The sequence below is a fragment of the Hemitrygon akajei genome, chromosome 8, assembly GCF_048418815.1.
Source record: "Hemitrygon akajei chromosome 8, sHemAka1.3, whole genome shotgun sequence".
NCBI classification, from domain to species: domain Eukaryota; kingdom Metazoa; phylum Chordata; class Chondrichthyes; order Myliobatiformes; family Dasyatidae; genus Hemitrygon; species Hemitrygon akajei.
In genome coordinates, this window is record NC_133131.1 from 144618591 (window position 1) to 144638599 (window position 20009).

Here is a 20009-nt window from a genome sequence, read left to right on the forward strand (position 1 = left end):
GTAAATCTCCTCTGCACCCTTTTTATGGTTTCCACATCTTTCCTGTAGTGAGGCAACCAGAACTGAGCACAGTACTCCAAGTGGGGTCTGACCAGGGTCCAAAATAGCTGCAACATTACCTCTCAGCTCCTAAACTCAATCCCATGATTGAAGGCTAATGCACCTTACACTTTCTTAACCACAGAGTTAACCTGCGCAGCACCCTTGAGTGTCCTATGGATTCGGACCCCAAGATCCCTCTGATCCTCCACACTGCCAAGAGTCTTACCATTAATACTATATTCTGTCATCATATTTGACCTACCAAGATATTCAGCATAGTTTTGTCAGGAAGAAATCCAGACTGGCCAATTTGACTGAATCTTTCAAACAGGTCCTCCAAGAGGACCCCAACCATGTCATGGTTTGGAAGCTTGCGTGTCTCAATGACTCGGACAGCTATGTTGGATGGAGTCAGGGCCTTATACTTTGGCTTTTGGTAGAGTCACGCATGTCAAACTGATCAAAGGGTAGAGGTCAGACTAAGAGTGGTCTACAGTATTTGGAGTTCAGCTTAGGGCTAATAACCCTGACTGGTCAAATAAATTGTTACGGAAATAGCAATCGATCCTTCTGTATCTGTGTGCAACAGCATAGACAGAGATAGAGGACCTTCATTGCTGCCCTAAATGCCAGCGGCATAATGGGTAGTAGGTAATTACAAACAGTTAACAAAGTGTATCAAATGAAGCAGCATGGTTGATGGAGTCTCTATGGACTTCAGTGAGGTCTTTGACAAGGTGTCCTCTGACTGGCAGATTGAAAAAGTTAGGCCCCATACGACGCAAGCTAATTTGGTAAATTAAAATAAAAGTTGGATAGGTAGTGATGTGGTGGATGGAACCTAATTAAAGAATGCAAAGCTAAAAGGGAAATAAATAGGAAATATTGCAAGAAGCCTCTCTATCGAAATGGGGTTTAAAACCAAAAAGCACAGAGGTAAGTGGTTTAAAGTGAATTTGAGGAAGAACATAAACAAGAGAAAATCTGTAGTTGCTGGAAATCTGAGCAACACACACAAAATGCAGGAGGAACTCAGCAGGCCAGCCAGCATCTATGGAAAAAAGTACAGATGATGTATGTTCCAGACCCGAGTCCTGCCGAAGGGTTTCGGCTTGAAACAGTGATTGCACTATTTTCCCATAGATGCTGCGTGGCCTGCTGAGTTCCTCCAGCATTTTATGTGTGTGTTGCTTTGAGAAAGAATATTTTCCTTACAGAGGTTGGATGGAATCTGGGGCATACTTGCTGAAGGGAGTGGGAGAAGCAATGACTTTCACAACATATTGAATCCAGATGAGTACTTGAATCACCAAGGCATTGAAGGCAATGGGCCAATTGTTGAAAATTGGAATTAACAATGATGGGTACTCAATAGATGATATGGGCATGATTTCTTAGCTGAATGACTCAATGATTACTGTTCCATAATTCTCCGTAATTGCACTGAAGTGTAATATAAATTTGTTATTAAATAGCTGGTATAACCAATCCCAGACAATAATTTCATGTAAATAAAAACTCACTTTTTTATTTCACGAAGAAGCATTCGGATAAGGATGGTCTGTAATGGCTCAATCATCAGCTTCTTCCACATATCAAGAGCTAGCTGGAAATTAACAAGTATTGGAACAAAGCTGAAACACATCCTGTGCCCAAACATACAGTGAACAAGAAACAAAAAGTAAGAAAATGGAGGGACCAGGAGCTATCACACTCAAAACCAAAAGTCAACATGTCACAGACCAAATTGATCCATGAGTAAAACATTCCCAATTTTTAAAGCTTCATTATCTGATAATGTTTTTGAAAATAATGTTCTATTGTGCTTAGAAATTCTCATAGAAAAACAATACAAACTGAACGACTGAGAAGGGTGTGACATGCAGAAATACATGAAATTGCATCCATCACGAAGTATGGATCATCTACCTACCCAAAAAGGAACCATGGTTTGAATTAAATTCATTGAAGGACATTTTCAAAATAAGCACCTGGTGCATGAACACCAACCCTAGTCTTACAGCTAAATATGATGATGATGGTGTTGGCCAAACAGGAGAGGATGGGGCAGAGACTGTCACGGGGAACGGGTGAGACTTGCATCATGAATAGCTTGACAGATTGCTCAAGACTCCGAAATAATTCTTGCAGCTTGGTTCTCACAAGCGTAGGATTAACATAATGAAATTAACAAACTGGGTTTAAAATGAGCAATGAACACCAGTTCTGCATTTCAAGGGATGAATCAATTTAATATTAATGCAAATAGTCTGAGTACATTCATATTAGTTGCAATTGCCTTAGGTCCATAAGTGGGCATTATAATGTTAAATCCAGATGAGTTTGTGTTAAGAAGCAACACAATGTCAACAATTATCTCAGCTGACGATGCCTCATCCACAACTGATTGTTCAAATGATTTTCAAAGCCAATTATCATTCTATTATCAATAGATTTTTAATATTATATGCAAAAGACTATTCATAAGCAAGTCATAGTATCAACAGACAAATACATTTAAAAGATTATAGATAATAAAGTCAATAATGCGTTAGGACTACAGTGAATAGGAGATTGTGGCCAGCAACTCCTTACTAAATTTTTGCAACAGGAAGCTTTTTCATTTTAAGTTATTCTGACTAGAGTAAGTTGTAGTCAAAGATCGAGACACTCTAAATCATGAGGATGGAAAAGAAATTTCTCTATAGTTTTATTTAGAACACAGTCAGATATCTAAGGAAAGTACAGGCTCACGGTGGCGTGACTGTTAAAGAGCTAAGTGACTCTAAACCAAAAGGTCCCACAAAAAGTGGTCCCATCTAGAAGGAGGAGAATTAAAATAATATTGTTCATATGGCTTCCCAAGGAGTATTAGGGTGGAGTGACCATTAGGATGGTGGCTATGGTGCATAATGAGAAACAATACAGAAGCAGCAGTGCAAGGGAATTGTGTAGTTCGAGAGGTAATGCCTCTACAGCCCTGAATTGGAATCAAGAAGGGTGTGCTCTGGGCATGGGAAATCGCAAAGCACATGGCAATTATTTTGAAGAAGTTGAGTTAATGGTAAATCCAATTATCAAGATTAATGCTGGAACAAATTATATAAAAAGACACATGAATCAAATGTTGGAACCTAAATTAAAAGGACCCGAAGCACATATTCTAGATCAGGGGTTTCCAACCTTTTTTTAACCATATATAACCATATAACAATTACAGCACGTAAACAGGCCATCTCGGCCCTTCTAGTCCATGCCGAACGTTTACTCTCACCTAGTCCCACTGACCTGCACTCAGCCCATAACTCTCCATTCCTTTCCTGTCCATATACCTATCCAATTTTACTTTAAATGACAATACCGAACCTGCCTCTACCACTTCTACTGGAAGCTTCTACTTTTTTGTGCCAATGAGATTTACCATTAACTGAGGGGATCCCCAGGTTGGGAACCCTTGCTCTAGATTATTAGTTGGGCATTAGACTAACCAGATGCTGTGATGAAAAAAAATTCAAGAAAGTAAAAAAGGTTCAAAGGTCGAATTTAATGTCAGAGAAATGTATACAATATACATCCTGAAATGCTTTTCCTTCACAAACATCCATGAAAACAGAGAAGTGCCCCAAAGAATGAATGACAGTTAAATGTCAGAACCCCAAAGTCCCCCCCAGCTCCCCCCTCCCGCGTGTAAGCGGCGGTGAGCAACAATCCCCTCTCCCCCCCACCGGTAAAAAACTGGTACAAAAATTAAGAGTTCCCTTTTCTGGGATAAGAGTGCTGCTGAAGCTGTACTAATAGGATGGATGCTAAGCTGAACCAGAGTGGGATCTGTGTACTGACAGATAAGGTAAGCAGAGAGCTAAGACCAGCTAAAAACTGGCAAAAACAAAAAGATAGAGGAAAAGTGTATGCTTGAAGGAATGAAATTAACTCACATATACCATAAGGTAGGAACACAATTAGGGACATAAACTTCCTAGGAATAAATGGAGCTGAAGAAAATATGTATTAAAGGAGAACTACAATAAGATTTCTATTTTAAAAAACACAATGTGCAAACAGCAGCAAGATCCCTAGACGTGATAAAGAATGAGATGTAGTAGGGATTCCTAACAAGTATCAGCATGGAAAAAAAAGACTAAAAACAAATACGGTACATATCACATGATGCAATCTATTTGATGGAAACCAGTAAAATGATTCAGTTGTTGTTCTTCATAATGATAGCATAATGCAATGAAAAGAACAGCACTTCCAGGGTTTTCTCGCTTGACAGGTAAACAAACAATGACATGACAAATAAACAAGAGAAAAATCAAAAAACAAGAAGATACTTTGCTCCCTTATTCAAATCTTGAACGCATTCCCGACAACTAGATTGCTAATGGGCCAATGATAAAAGGGGTCAATAAGAGATACAGGAATGATGCTGATAGTGTTGTGCCAGAAACTGACATAAATAGGAAGCTAGCCTTTAGCAACTAAGGTGCTGGGAACCCAGTGTGAACTTCTACTCAACCTCCTGATTGTACACAGGTGTGCCTTTCTTTTTGGCTGTGTTGTTCTGCCCAGATTAGAGATATCTGTGTGGTAACAAGCTCAACAGCATTGAGTTCTTTACACAACACAAGGCACGAGGCTTGGGAGAGTTAGGGAAACAGTAAGATCCATCACATTCAGCAGGTGGAGAAGCTCGAGACTAAAAGAGACTGTAATGTCTTCCCCTTTCCTTTTCAGTCCTGAAGAAGGTTCTCAGCCTGAAACAAGAGTTTTTTTCATTTCCATAGTTGCAGCTTGGCCTGCTGAGTTCTCCCAGCATTTTGAGTGTGTTGCTGTGGAATTGGAGCAGTTTGTCAATAGCAAGAATAAGTGCTGCCTGAAGCTGTAAACAGGATCATGGTTAGTGTGGTGCCTCCCAGATGCAAGAGTCAGAGATGCCTCCAAGTTGTAGCAGGGCATTCTGGAAGACGAGGGTGAACAGCCAGTTGTCGTGCTACCTGTAGGTAGCAACGATATAGGGATAAAGCAGGAGGCGACCCTACAAGCCAAATTGAGGGAGCCAGGACATATGTCAAAAAGGAGTACCTCATAGGTAATAATCTCAGGATCGATACCTCTGCCACATGCTTGTCAAAATATAAATAGCACCGTACTTAGGATGAATATGTGGCTTTAGCAGTGGTACAGGAAGAAGAGTTTCAGATTCCTGAAGCATTGGAAATGGTTCTGGGGGAGCTGGAGTCAGTACAAACCAGATGGTCTACACCCAGGCAGGACTGCAATCAATATCCTTGGGGCAACACACACAAAACGCTGGAGGAAATCAGCAGGCCAGGCAGCACCTATGGAAAAGAGTACAGTTGCCATTTCAGGCCAAGACCCTTCAGCAGGACACGTCAACTCGGCCTGAAACGTTGACTGTACTCTATTCCATAGGTGCGGTGTTTGTTCCTCCAGCATTTTATGTGTGTTGCTTGGATTTCCAGCATCTGCAGATTTCCTCTTGTTTGCAATATCCTCGGGGAATTGTTTGCTAATGCTGTTGGGGAGGGAATATGGCAGGGGGACCAGAATCCAGGCAGAAGAACACAGGGAAGCAATACAAAGAGTAAAGTTAAGAGTCGAGTATAGAAAAGACAAGTGCAAGGACACAAAGTTTATTAGATTCTAAAAGGATAATGAGAGTAAGGGCACTTAACCTGAATACCCGTAAGTATTCAAAATAAGGTCAGTGAACTTGTATTCTAAATTCAAAATCGCACAAATCAGTGCAAAGGGGTCTGATTTGGTGGCCATTACAGAACATAGTGCTGTAATGGTAGTGCTCTTAATTATGGACAAGACCAAGGCGATTCATGAGAAACGATACATGATCTAAGGAAAAGATGTCAAGTCCATGTAGGTAGGGATTAGGAATAATAAAGGGAAAAACCAAGTTATCTATAGGTCACTGAATTATAACATTGCAGTGACACAAGCAACAAGCCAAGAAATATCTGATGTATGTAAGAATAGAACGGCAGTTGTCATTGGAGACTTTAATTTGCACATAAATTGGGTGAACAAGTCAGTTGAGGTACTCTTCAGGAGAACTTCATAAAATGCATCGATGATAGCTTTCTTGATGAGCATGTTATTGAACTTGCAAGGGAAAATGCTCTCATAGATCTGGCCCTGTGCAATGGGATAGGTAAAATTAAGGATCTTCTACTTAAGGATTCTTATGGAAAAAGAAATCCCAGTATAACTGGATTTCTTACACAAATGATGGGTGCTATTGTTGGATCAAAAATCAGTGTTATATCTAACTAAGGGAGACCACAACAGGATGAAAGCTGGTAAACATAACATAGGCTGTATGATGAGACAGTTGAAAAACAGTGTTACACTTTTAAAAAGATTTTTCACAAGGCTCAACAAGTGTATATTCCAGTTAAAAGCAAGGATAGTAATGGTATTGAGAGCCAACCAGCCTTGGATAGCTATGGAAATAAAAGAAGGCATCAAGCTAAAAGCTTATGCATACAAAGTAATCTATAATGGGAAACTAGAAGGTTGGGAAAACCTTAAAAGCAACAAAAAAAAACACAAAGCAAATAATAAGGAAAGGGAAGACATAATAAAAGTAAACTTACATTAAATATAAGAACTTAGGGCAGAAGCTGTTGTAATTATATGAGGCAAAGTAGGTCCCTTGGAAGATGGGAAGGGGGAATTAATATTGGGTATTGTGGAAACAATCAAAGCTTCAAATGACTATCTTGAATCAGTCTTCACGTTGGAGGTTGTCTAACATGCAAAGAGAGATGTTAAGAATGTGATGGGAAGTGAGGATCACAATACAATCAATGTCACTAAAGAGGCAGTGATGAGCAAACTAATGGACCTAAAGGCAGACATGTCCCTGGTCCAAATAGGATGTATCCCAGGATACTGAAAGTGGAAGTTATAGCAGACGCATTTGTGATAATTTACCAAAATTCTCTGGACCGTGGACAGGGCCCACCAGACTGGAAGGCAGCAAATGTTATATCACTGTTCAAAGAAGGATGTAGGTATAAGGTGGGTAACTATAGGCCAGTTAGCTTAACATCTGTACTTGTGAAAATGCTGGAAGCTATCATAATACTTTTCTCAGAGCAATGAATCCAGAGAATTTTCTGGCCAGGGAAACAGAGAGGCCAACTCATTAAATGTATTTAAGAAAAAGTTTGACAGATTTTTGCATTGAAGGAAAATTAAGGGTTATGGGGAAAAGGCAGGAGTCCACAGCCAAATCAGCCTTGATTTTATTGAATGACAGAGAAGATTCAATGGGCTAGATGGCCTACTCCTGCTTCTATTTCTTATGTTAGCTCCATATCCAGTAGAAACCATTGTTCTTCGTCTATCATTTACTTCTGAATCTAAATTAATGATTTGGGTACAAATATAAAAAGGTATGATTAGTAAATTTGCAGATGACATGAAAATTAGTGTTGCTTTGATAGCAAGGAGGGTAACTGTAGACTGTGGGAAGATGGTAATCACTTGGTAAGATGGGTACAGCAATAACGGGTGGAATTTAAGTTTAAGGTGATGCACTTTGGGAGGCCAAACAAGCATGGGATTTACACAATGAATGATTAAGCCTTTTTGAGATTCAGAAATTATTAATTAGTTATTATTAAGGCATTAATTCCAACAAAAACAATCCTTCAGTTAAACATGTTCTAATGCATATTGTGAGCAGTAATCAGTTTTGACATTGAAAGGACAGTTCTACACAGTACTGGTCCATAGTTGCAATACTGGCTGCTTAAGAGATATGGTTTGTAAACTGACATGACCATGGGATGTTCTCGTATGCATCAGCCACACGTAAGACAAAGAGATACATTAAATGGCCTACATTCAACCAGGATCAGATATCTGCAGTTAAGTTACTTTGACTGAGGTCAAGAAACTTCCAGAACAGCCTATCAAATGTGGTCATAGGCAAATTTGCTCATTTAATATTTGAGTTATCTATATATTCATTGGGTCAGCTTTCAGAACACAAATTTTTCATGTGTGGATTCAGTCTATGAAGCTTTCAGACAATCTATATCAGGGGTGGGCAAACTTTTTGACTTGTGGGCCACAAAGGGTTCTAAAATTTGACAGGGGGGCTGGACCAGGAGCAGATGGACGGAGTGTTTTGGTAATACACCTCATAAGAGAAAATAAAATATCATGGGATATGTAGAAAACATGTGCTTTAATTTCAATTGAAAATGAACAAATGCATTACAACAAAATATCTGTCTTTGAAGTCCCATGGTATTTAGCTATTTATTGAAATGACTTTTAAAACACTGAAAATTAAATGAATAAAATACAGCTTTTTTTAATAGTAACAGTTATTATTTTAAAGCACTGAAAATTCTGTTATCCTTCAAGATATTATCATCATCACTCTCCTCCTGACTGTCTTTATTTCAAAAACGGTAGGAGATGCAGGTCTACTTGTCCTGCTCCTTCTTATTCAATTGTCCCCTGTGCCAAAACTCAGCAACGACCAGTGTCACTGACAGAACAGTGACAGCGCGCCAGTATGCGGAGCGCGTTATTTGATCTGGAGCGCATTTTTTATTTTGAGAACGTACGCGCACCTGCGCACTACTCATGTCCATCACTTAACAGAAATAACATGTAACATGTAAGGTTTATTGAAAAAAATATTTTCAAATGCATTTTTTACATAACACAACGAAGAAACTTATTTTTAATTTCAGTGGGAACAGTGTTGTTGGTCTCCCTTTTTAGCCAGCGCATCAAAGTCTGGATTTAGTTTTGTTGTGGCGATTCTCAGGATGGATCTGAGGTGTTAACAAGGTTTATTAATATAATTTCATCAAGTTCTGCGGGCCGGATTAAAAAGCTTAACGGGCCGCATATGGCCCGCGGGCCGTAGTTTGCCCATGCCTGATCTATATGAATTACTTGGTCCCACAAAAGGTATTTGAACATTTAGAGGTGTTTTCCAAGTTACAGTACACTCCCATTATAAATATCTAATTCAATCAAACTGTTTGTCACAACAAAATATCAAAGTATCGAGGCCTGTTGCTATTAAAATTGCTCTGGATCATCTCCTTTTATCTTTTTTCTGAGAAACTTTATGTACACGTTCCACTGAAAGGGTCTCCAAAGGGTAACTGTGGATGACAGAGACTGGTATCTAATAACATTTAAGAAATTGAGCATGAAGGGATACGGGGAGAAGGCAGGAGATTGGGGCTGAGAAGAAAATTAGATCAGCCCTGATGGAATGGCAGAGCAGACTCAATGGGCCAAATGGCCTAAATCTACTCTCATATCTTATGGTCTTGAGACAAAACAATCTGCAGATGCTGGAAATCCAAGCAACACACACAAAATGATGGAAGAACTCAGCAGGTCAGTCAGCATTTATGGGAAAAAAATAAACAGATCACATTTCATGCCGAGACTCTTCATCAGGACTGGACAAATAAGATCATAAGTTAGAGAAAGAAGGTTGGGGAGGGGTGAAAGAAGTACAAGGTGGTAGGTGACAGGTGAAACTGGGGGGGGGGGGGGATGGATGAAGTAAAGAGCTGGGAAGCTGATAGGTGAAAGAGATAAAGGGCTAGAGAAGGGAGAATCTGACTGGAGAAAGTAAAAGACCATGGAAGAAAGGGAAGGGGGAGGAGCACCCAAGGGAGGTGATGGACAGGTAAGGAGATGAGAGAAGGAAATGGGAATGGGAATTTAAGAAACATCTAAGAAATATTTGAATAAGTACTTGAATTGTCAAGACAGAAGTTATGGACCAAGTACTGGTAAATGGCAAAAGTACACTTGGGCAATCAATTGTTAGTCATGAAGGCCCTGTTTCTGTGCTGTATTTTGCTCTGCCTTGTTGGCTTCACTCAATATTCAAACAAACCAGCCCGTTACATAACTCTGCCATGCCCAGGCTGCAAAAGAGGGAGGATTGGGCATGGGGCTAGCAACTCAATCCAATTAAAAATCCAGAGATGCAGAAACTCCAAAGACCTCATCCCTGGGAGAGGATAGACCTTTGCCTAGAAGATGTATGAAGTCATATGGTGAAAGTGGAAGCCAATCAACCTTCTATCAGCCCACGACAGAGAACTCTTAGTGAGCTGCTGTTCGTGGCCTATACCACAGCAGGGGTGATGGGCTTAAGAAGAAGCCATCTTGTTGATCAAAAAAATGTTTTATTTAGAAGAGCTTACCTCGCCTATCTCCATCAATGGCTCAATAATGTCCACTCCACCATATCCATACTGAAGATCAGCTTCTGTCAGTTTGTTCTTCTTGATGAACTGTGTGTTAAGATATCTGTGGTAACAGAACAATTTTAAAAAAACATAAGAGCTTCAGCATGGCAAGAAGACCTATCAGCAGCACTTCAAGTTAACTGCCATTTGATACCCACACCTAAAAATAAATGCCTGCAAGTTTACAAATGTAATCAAGATTTCAACTCCAATTTTAAGTTTTACTGCAGAGTTTTAGTTTTTCATTACCAATGCAGATATTAAGTTGCGAAGTAAATCACAAGGATGGAAGGAAGTTCTAACATTTGTTAATTCACTCTTTAAACATTAAACAGCAAATATAATGGATTAACAAAATACATTTTAGGAGCTACCATATCAAAAACAATATAAACCATTTACCAAGCTACTAAGTGCTCAGATTTCCATCATGTTGATAAGAATCACAATATTTATATTTTATTATCTAATGAACCATTGTCCAAAACAAATACAAGCCTTAAAATAAACATATTTTAAGGAACATATATATTTACCTATATAAGCAGTCCATATAATCTGCACCTTTACTGTACTCTTCCCAATATTTATGGTACATTATCAAAATCTTCTCTTCAGAATCCAAAACTTTCTGCAAATAACATTATATCAACAAATATCACTTTGAAGACAAAAGTACTTTGAAAGTAATGTAGCTGAACAACCTTAATGACCTAAAAGGCATAAATCAATATTCAAATCTATGACAATTTAATATGGAAACTAACGATTGATGAGGAGATTTATTTATTGAGTCAAGAATTTACACACAATTGGAAGCAAACCACATTGTGAGGAAATGATACTCGTAAGTGTGGAACTTTAAAGTTGCAAAAAAAAGATTTTATTTAGACTCACAAACAGGAGAAAATCTGCAGATGCTGGAAATCCAAGCAGCACACACAAAATGCTGGAGGAACTCAGTAGGCCAGGCAACATCTATGAAAAATAGCAAGCAGTTGATGTATTGGGCCAAGACCCTTCAGCAGGACTGGAGAAAAAAAGATGAGGAGTCAGAGCTCAAAGGTGGGGGAAGTGGAGGGAGAATACAATGTGATAGGTGAAAGGAAAAGGGGTGGGATGAAGTAAAGAGCTGGGAAGTTGATTGGTGAAAGAGATACAAGGGCTGGAGAAGGGCAAATCCAATAGGAGAGGATAGAAAACCATTGAAGAAAGAAAAAAGGGGGGAGCAGCAAAGGGAGGTGATGGGCAGGCAAGGAGATAAAGTGAGAGAGGGAACAGAGGATGGGAAACAGAGAAGGGGCAGACCATTATCAGAAGTTCAAGATATTGATGATCATGCCATCAGGTTGGAGTCCACCCTTATGGAATATAAGGTGTTGCTCCTCTAACCTGAGTCCGGCAGAACAAGTGCTACACCTGCCCCTACACCTCCTCTCTCACTACCATTCAGGGCTCTAAATACTCCTTCCAGGTGAGACGATACTTCACCTGTGAGTCTGTTAGGGTCATTTAATATATCTGGTGCTCCTGGTGTGGTCTCTTGTATATCAGTGAGATCTGATGTAGATGGAGTGACTGCTTCACCGAGCACCTACCCTCCATCCACCAGAAAAAGTGGTATTTCTCAGTGGCCACCTGTTTTAATTCCACTTTCCATTATGACATGTCCATCCATTGCCTCCTCTACTGTCGCAATGAGGCCACAATCACGTTGAAGGAGCAATACTTTATGTCCTGTCTGGATAGCCTCCAACCCGATGGCATGAACATTGATTTCTCGAACTTCTGGTAATGTCCCACCCCCTCTCTATTCCCCACCCCCCTTTTTCCCCTGCCCTCTCACCTTATCTCCTTGCTTCCCACCTTCACCTATCACCTTGTGTTTCTTCCTCCACTTCCCCCACCTTCTAACTCTGACTCCTCATCTTTTTTTTCTTCAGTCCTGATGAAGGATCTCGACCCAAGATGTCGACTGCACTTTTCTCTATAGATGCTGAGTTCCTTCTGCATTTTGTGTGTGTTGCTTTTCTTTAGACTTGTCATTTTCTGAGATATTTCTTCCCAAAGTTAGCTTAAGATTTGGAATAATTATCCAAATTTAACATTTTCCAAAAGTTAAGGTGAAAAGTAATCGTTTTTAACAAAAGCAAAATTTTCAGCAATGGATCCATCACAAAAAATTGGTACTTGTGGATTAACAGAGGGCACTGAAAGTATACAAAGTTCAAAGTTAAAACTGCTTTAGAGTAATGGTTCTATGTTCTACACCAGGGGTGTCAAACTCATTTTAGGTCACGGGCCGGATTGAGCAAAATGCAGCTTCATGCGGGCCGGATCAGTCGGACGCGTGCGAACGCAGCTTTCGTTGCCTCCGTTTTTTCAGCCTGCTCTCATGTGTCTCAGTCTCTGCTATAACTACAAAGTGTTTCACTTTACAAATTCCGTTTCTTATGAAGAAGACTGCCGAGCAAGACTGCCGAATAAACACTAAAAACCCTGAAAACCTGGTACCTGAATAAACTCAGCATTAGCCATATCATACACCATAGGTGCTTCGATTACTGGGGCCAGCTTTAATAGTAATTAGATATTATCTCGCGGGCCAAAGATAATTCCACCGCGGGCCGGATTTGGCCCGCGGGCCTTGAGTTTGACATATATGTTCTACACTAAATAACAGTGAGTGTAATTTGATCTAAAAACTGTGCCTCATTGGGTATTTTCCATGAAAGTTCTCTACCAATATAAATCTGAACCAGCAATGATAGCCCTTCATCACGTAAGAATGGGTCAAGTGAAGGAAATCATACCGAATATTCCATATTCTGATTAAATCAACTACTTCAACATAATATGAGGGCTAATCTGTATGATTTGGGATGAAACAGGGAACGGTAATAATAAAATTGAGGAAATGTGAGATGATCCTAAAATTACTATCACTCTAAGATATTCCAAACGTTAAAACCAATTTAACAAGGAAATTTGATGGAAGCATGCTGTTGAACAGGTCTGCATGAACTGTGGTTTAAGTGCAGACATGTAATTGAATACCTTGATCAAAATCTTATAATGTATTTGTCTGTGAAACACATTCAATGAGGTTGAATAATTTATGCTGCCACTTTTACCATCTTAATAGTTTTCCCTTCACTAACTTTCACAACTGTTCACGATTATTAATCAACTGAAAAGATTAAATAATATGCAGAGAATTTCAATTCCTCTCTGGCTCTGCATTTCAGTTGCTGACTGCAGTATGTAAAAGTCTACATTGAATGGCTTGGAAGTAAAAGATATACCTTGTATAGAAGTTGGACGTGATTTTCCAGAAAGATTTTTGTTTCTGTGTAGAGTCGCTCTCCTAGAGGTTCTGGGTAGGCCACACACAAAGCATATATATCTCTGAGCAGAATATTAAGGGTCTTTATTAAATCAACGATGATGGGATATATTAAAAAGGATAAAAATAAAACTTTTTGAGGTCTCAAAGTGTTCAATATTAAGCGATGAATAACTTCCAAGTGCTGTTTAAAGATAGTGTTGAACTGTCCATTTTTCAGTTTGGGTAATGATATGTCTGTGATCATTTGGAAGTATCAGATGACAGAATTTGATGAAAAATCAGAATTATAGCCTATCTGAAGATTACCATGCAATACATATTAAATTGCCACAGATTAAAACAATATTTATGAACTATTATGCTCTTTGATCAAAACCATTCTTTGTAAAATTATCAATTAACAAAAGGATAAACAAGTGGCTGCAATAATTTCCCATGACAGGAACACGTGTACTATAACAAACATATTCACAGGATTGTTGATGAAATCAAACGAATCCAAAAATTCTTCACAACAGAATGCATCGCAAATTTAATGAAAACCCCTCCTCGAGGGAATTGCTATTTTGGTTTTTTTTTAAGGTTTCAAAATGCATTTGAGTTTGCATCATTTTTCAATAATATAGCAGACTAAAACCACAATTCTTTCATTTGACCATCAAGGATACGAAAAGCGGTCATTCCAAGTCGCTCTCTCAACGTAATCCAGCATGACAACGGCTTTGATTGTTGTCAGGAGCTTGTTCCATGTTTCATCGAAATCCACCACACGTGGTTTCAGGGACATTGTAGGGCACTTAAAAGGCAAAAACAAAACTTTGATTTTTTTGTTATTATCTTATTTGTTATGATTTTCAATATGCCAGTTGTTGAAACAAAATAGACAACTCTGTATTGCTTCAACATCTAACTGTGGATCCCAAAGCATTTTTTAAATAAGTATTTACTATTGTGCATAAAGAACAAAAATAAGTATTTCCCATTCAAGAAAGATGGTTTCATTGATTTACCCATGAATACAGGAAGGAATAATCTCTAACAGCAGATAAACTGCAGACATCCAATAAACAGTCTCAGTAAAAAAATATTTTTTCTATGAAATTAGCTAAAAACATAATTTTAATGTCTTAATATAGTTTATTAAATTTTTCATCTCAACTGTTTTTTTCTCAATAACTGGAAATTCACTACTAGCTAAACCACTAATCAGAGATGTATTTAGCTAAAATTTGAATCATCAGTGTTACCAAGGAATTGTTAAAAATGCTATATTTCGAAGATTACTTCATGTTCTCTACCTAGTTTTTCAATTACAAAAAAGCTACTTAAATTTTATTTGATTTCAAAGAAATGTATCGATGAATACAAGGCACACAGATGCAGTATTTTTAAGTTTGTGATGTTACTTCTATATAACCCAACAGCCATTCATTTAAAGAAATGTTATTTTTTTGTAACATTTGGATAAACTGGGATACACTCATTTATACTTACATGAAACCTGTAACCTAATAGCCTACTTTGTCATGCAACACAGATTCTAACATGAATATTCTTCTTTAAAGCTAAAATTGAACAAAGTACTGGAGGATTAATAAACATCAGCCAGTCATTGCAAGGATGAACCATCTAACTAAATATTAGGAACATGTGGAAAACACAAAAATACAGTGGATTCCAGTTAATTGGGACACATCAGGACCTATATTTTCAAGGTATTAAAAAAACTAACTGGGTAACAAATTATGTATTTAAATTAAATAGAGAATAAATTAGGACATGATCAAAACTACTACAGTACTATAAAATTGTATTTGTTCCTAATGGTTATCGATGGAGGAATTCATTCAAGTGTATGCTAACGCTCTTTTGATTGTCTGTAAATGAACAAAATCAGTCCAGGCACTTAGTGCAGATAGATGACTGACTTCAAACAGTGTTTTACACAATTACATCCTCCAAATTTTCATTTTAATTGTAACATTTCTTTGTAGTTCCTTTCTTGTTGAAGCAGTGAAATAGTTTCACACTCCCAGCCATTTCTGGCATCTCTAAACCTGAACGCTTGAAACCTCAGTGAGCAAAACAGTTTTGAATTGCCTTACTGTTTATTACTCAACCATTGGTGGCAAAAATCGCTGATTTTTGAACACAAACACACAAGTGACTGTTGCTAGTTAGGAATGTTCAGCAACAGTTCCCTGCCCCAACTAAACAGTATCATGTCCCAAATAAACGAAGGAGCTCCCAGCTATTTTCTCGATTTGTTTTTGTTCTTTAAGAGATAAGCGGCTACCCTGATTAACCGATGGCCTAATTAACTAGAATCCACTGTACTTGCAGTTTTAAACAGAATTCATTGTCCTATCCAAAAAGGATCACATCCCATCCTTGTAAATGTTAGAACCCTGCATGGTGGCACCAAGACAGACAGCAGTGTCCTAACGACAAGTTTCGGCCTGAAACATCATGTTTATTTCCCTCCATAGATGTGACCTGACTTGCTGAGTTCCTCCAGCATTTTGTGTGAGTGACTCAAAATTTCAAATATCTGCAGAATCTTTTCTGTCTATGCTTGGGTAATCACAATTTATACCTCGTGATTCAGCACTAATACTCAATTGCAGAAAAATTAAAAGGGTAACTGGTGTGGGGATTAAATTTAACAACTTATTGTTAATTCTTTTTGTTCTCAATCTGGGTTAATGGAGCAGAATGACTGGGTTCTGGGTATGCTCCGCCACTATGCAGTTATTCCATGATGGAGCATTAATGAAATTAATGTTTAAAGTGGACCAATTCATCCTATCATTTTATGAGCTCCGGCAGCAGTTTAAAGAGGCAAAGAAAAAACATATTTTAATTGTGACATTTCCAAACCCACTGAGACAATTTGCATTCAACATAAATTCTGACAAGAATATTCTTGGAAGTTCCACAGGTAACAGGTAATAGCATCATATCCTCCAAGTCAAATGCTGTAAGTCAAATAAAGGGAAATGAACCAACATTGAATAGAAGAGTAGAGGTCATGCTGATGTCATAATAAATACCAGATAACTCACAGGTTAAGAATTTTGGTTAACATATTATAAAAAGGTGCTTGCACTTGCAAGGGGTCAGAAGAGATTTACAAAAAAAATTGGTAAAGATGGACAAATACAGTTAAGCTTGAATAGTCATTGGAGAGTGCAGAACATTAAGTACTTAAAATTGTTGTTGGCCAAGGGGTGAGGAACAGGTGGTGCTGAAGATTGGGTGGCAACAGGAGGATACACTAGGGGCAAGGAATGCAAGGTATCATAGTGCCACAAGCGTGGTGGGATGTAAAGGCAGCAGGGAAGAGATGGGGGTTAGGGTCAAGGGTGGTGAATGGAAAAAGGGAGGAACCAGAGGGAAGGAGAGGGGGACAGGAGAGTAGGTAATGGGGGGGGGGGGTTGCCAGAAGATGGGTGAGGAGGAGCGGGGGAAGGGGAGAGGGGGCAAAGGACAGGTGGAGGGAGATGGTGGCGGGGGGGGGAAGAAGGTGGTAGGAAGAGGGGCGAGCGGAAAAGGGGGAATTTGAGAATTTTACGGGGGGAAGTAGGTAAGGGGTTAGATAGGGTGCCGGAAAAGCGATAAATTGGGAAGGGGATAAGGTACAGAATGGGTTAATACGGGTTAAGAAACAACCAGGGTGAGGAAGGTAAAGTGGGGAAGCCGTGCCCAAGGAAGCCGCTGAAGATGCGACCCGCAGTTTAAGGGGTGAAATCACTCCCCAAAGGCATGTCGGGTGTGGCCTCTCTTCTTCCCTCAGGCCCCGCTTCGGCCCGGGCCCTCTCGAATCGGCCGAGGTCACAGGCGACGAGAGTCAGCACCGGGCCCCCACCCCGCTCTCCGCCACCCTGAGTCACCGTTTGAGCGGCGCCGGCAGGCCGCGTCCTCCCTGCCGCCCACTCCAAGCCGACAGCAGACAGACAGAGGCCGGCTGAGAAAGTCAAGCCTGCCCACGGCCTCGGCCTTACCCTCGGATCGGCCTCCGCTGTAGTGCTCGAGCTAGAGGAGGATCCCCGGCGCCGGAGCGGCCGTGATACTTCGCGTCTACTCCCTGTCGGCCGCTCTCTCTGGGCTGGGCAGTGCTTGAGCGGCGTGTGTACGGCGGCTGCGGTGCTCCAAGTGCGAGCGAGAGAGAGCGACCCCTGCCCGCCTGCGGATCCGGATCACTCTCCGCCGGCGCACTCACTCACACCGACTTTGGTCATACACATTAACTCCAGAAACACTTTCCAAACCGGTTTCTCGTTCACATTGATTCCGGATCGCCCACTCACTCAGTTGTATTACTTGTCATTGGCACTTATCAGAACGTCAACCCATCCACACTGACTCTCAATCGACTGTTTACTCGCGTTAAGTAATTTTTCTATATCAACTTTGATTTCCACATAATGCCTCCAGATCATCCATTCATCCTTCCACGGTCCTTCCTGGCAGCAACTTGGGTCTATTTCATTTCACCGGTCATGAACTTAACTGTTTTTCAGTGCACGGGCACAATACCACAATTCCCAAGTTTCTCTCCAAGTGCGACAGAATTCTGATTTTAAAAATAAATCAGATATCCCTGGTAGTATCTGACTGAAAATCGTTGAACTCGCTATCCAATTACATCCTGGTGATGGACAATGGAAGCTGACTTTCCCAGAAATTCGAACATCCCTCAAATGGATTTGAATTTTTAAAGTTTAAATATGGTATGGGTGACCAAGTTCCCAGCTACGTTATTTCTAACCGTAGACGTTTGCGGCAAAATAAAACACTCAACAGTTTCATGGTTGCTAGTTGTTGATTAGTAGGAGGAAAGAACTGTCTTAAAATTTTTAGATGTAAGTATCACTGCCAAGACACGCATTTGTTACTCCATCCCAATGGCCTTTAAGAAGAAGGAAATTTTACACATGTACAGTCTTTCTGGTGAAGATGCTACCATAATGTGATTTCGAAGTGACAAAGGAACAATTACATATTTCCAATTCAGAATACTGTGTGATTTGGAGACAAACCTACTGGTGGTGCTCTTTCTGCACCCAGTGCTTTGTCCTTCTGCAGGGTAGAGTTCATGGATCTATGTTTTAAAGTATTTGCCAGTGTCAAGTATCCTGGAAGTTCTGTGCAAGTATACTTTCAAATATATTAAGTATCAGCTGACATTTTGAAAATTCTGAGGTGCACATACAGTTCTTGTATCTTAGAAGAGATGTTCTTACATAGAGTCTATCCAGCCGATAGACCAAATGATCTCCTTCCATGATTATCTAATCTTCCATGCTCATCAGTATATTAATCCTAAGCATACCAGTAGCAAAGGGATCATTCCCATAATGGGAACCAGTAACTTGTGCCTGTAGACATTGGAATACCAAAGCGTGGGAAGAACCAAAAAGAGAAAGGTCTGTAATTTTTTTGAAAACTTCCACTATCAATAAAATCCATAATTTAAATCATAATCCATGTCTTGTGAATTCAACTGTCTTTAATTTCTGTAGAACCAAGAAAGGCCCTGAATGAGCAATAAATGCTATTGTGTCTATTGAAGTATTGGGCTTGAGTTCTGGAATCATCTTATCCAAGTCAACACAAAGTACACTGCAGATGCTGTGGTCAAATAAACATGTACAAACAAACTGGATGAACTCAGCAGGTCGGGCAGCATCCGTTGAAAGGAGCAGTCAACGTTTTGGGCCGAGACGTTGACTGCTCCTTTCAACGGATGCTGCCTGACCTGCTGAGTTCATCCAACTTGTTTGTACGTGTTTATCTTATCCAAGTCTCCGCCTGTTGTCACTGGAAGTAAGACGAAAGAGTTGCTTCCATTCCTTCCACTGAAATTCAAAACAGAATAAAAATCAGGGATGAAGTACGAAGATTTAGACCTCACCCAATTTACTGTCCAACCGAAGGAATTCTCACTCAGAAAAGTTTTGAGTTAAAAATTATCAGATTGACTTCTTCCATTTATACATTATGTTCACAGCTGAGCTTAACATTCAAGCAGTTCCATAAAATGAAACATCCCATTCCTTTTGTTTTATGTACATTTAAAATATTTTCTTTATTTTGACAGTGAGTGTCAACAGCATAAATAGATGCATTGGAAAAAGAATTCAGGCCAAGAATGGCAGGGAGCTGCTTTAATATGCATAGTTAGGAACTTGAAAAAGCATAAATTTAGAATAATAGCATATCATTATTCCATCATATTTATTTTCCTTCGAGGCTAGGGACATGAACCTTGAATTTTGGCATAGTTCCAACTTGTTCTTGAAACCCCAGAGTGTAATACTGCAGTT

General features: G+C 39.5%; 1 protein-coding gene across 1 annotated transcript in view; it reads right to left on the bottom strand.

The window, feature by feature from the left end:
• cul2 (cullin 2) overlaps positions 1-18114 on the bottom strand; it is a 63437-nt gene extending 45323 nt beyond the window's left edge. Inside the window, exons 1-6 of the mRNA XM_073054822.1 lie at positions 17685-18114; positions 14349-14476; positions 13637-13739; positions 10868-10962; positions 10287-10392; positions 1566-1648 (exon numbers count right to left, since the gene is read on the bottom strand). Of these exons, the coding sequence (XP_072910923.1) occupies positions 1566-1648; positions 10287-10392; positions 10868-10962; positions 13637-13739; positions 14349-14467 (506 nt within the window). The 5' untranslated portion in view covers positions 14468-14476; positions 17685-18114. The remainder of the gene's footprint in view (positions 1-1565; positions 1649-10286; positions 10393-10867; positions 10963-13636; positions 13740-14348; positions 14477-17684) is intronic.
• Between the last annotated feature and the right edge of the window lie 1895 nt (positions 18115-20009).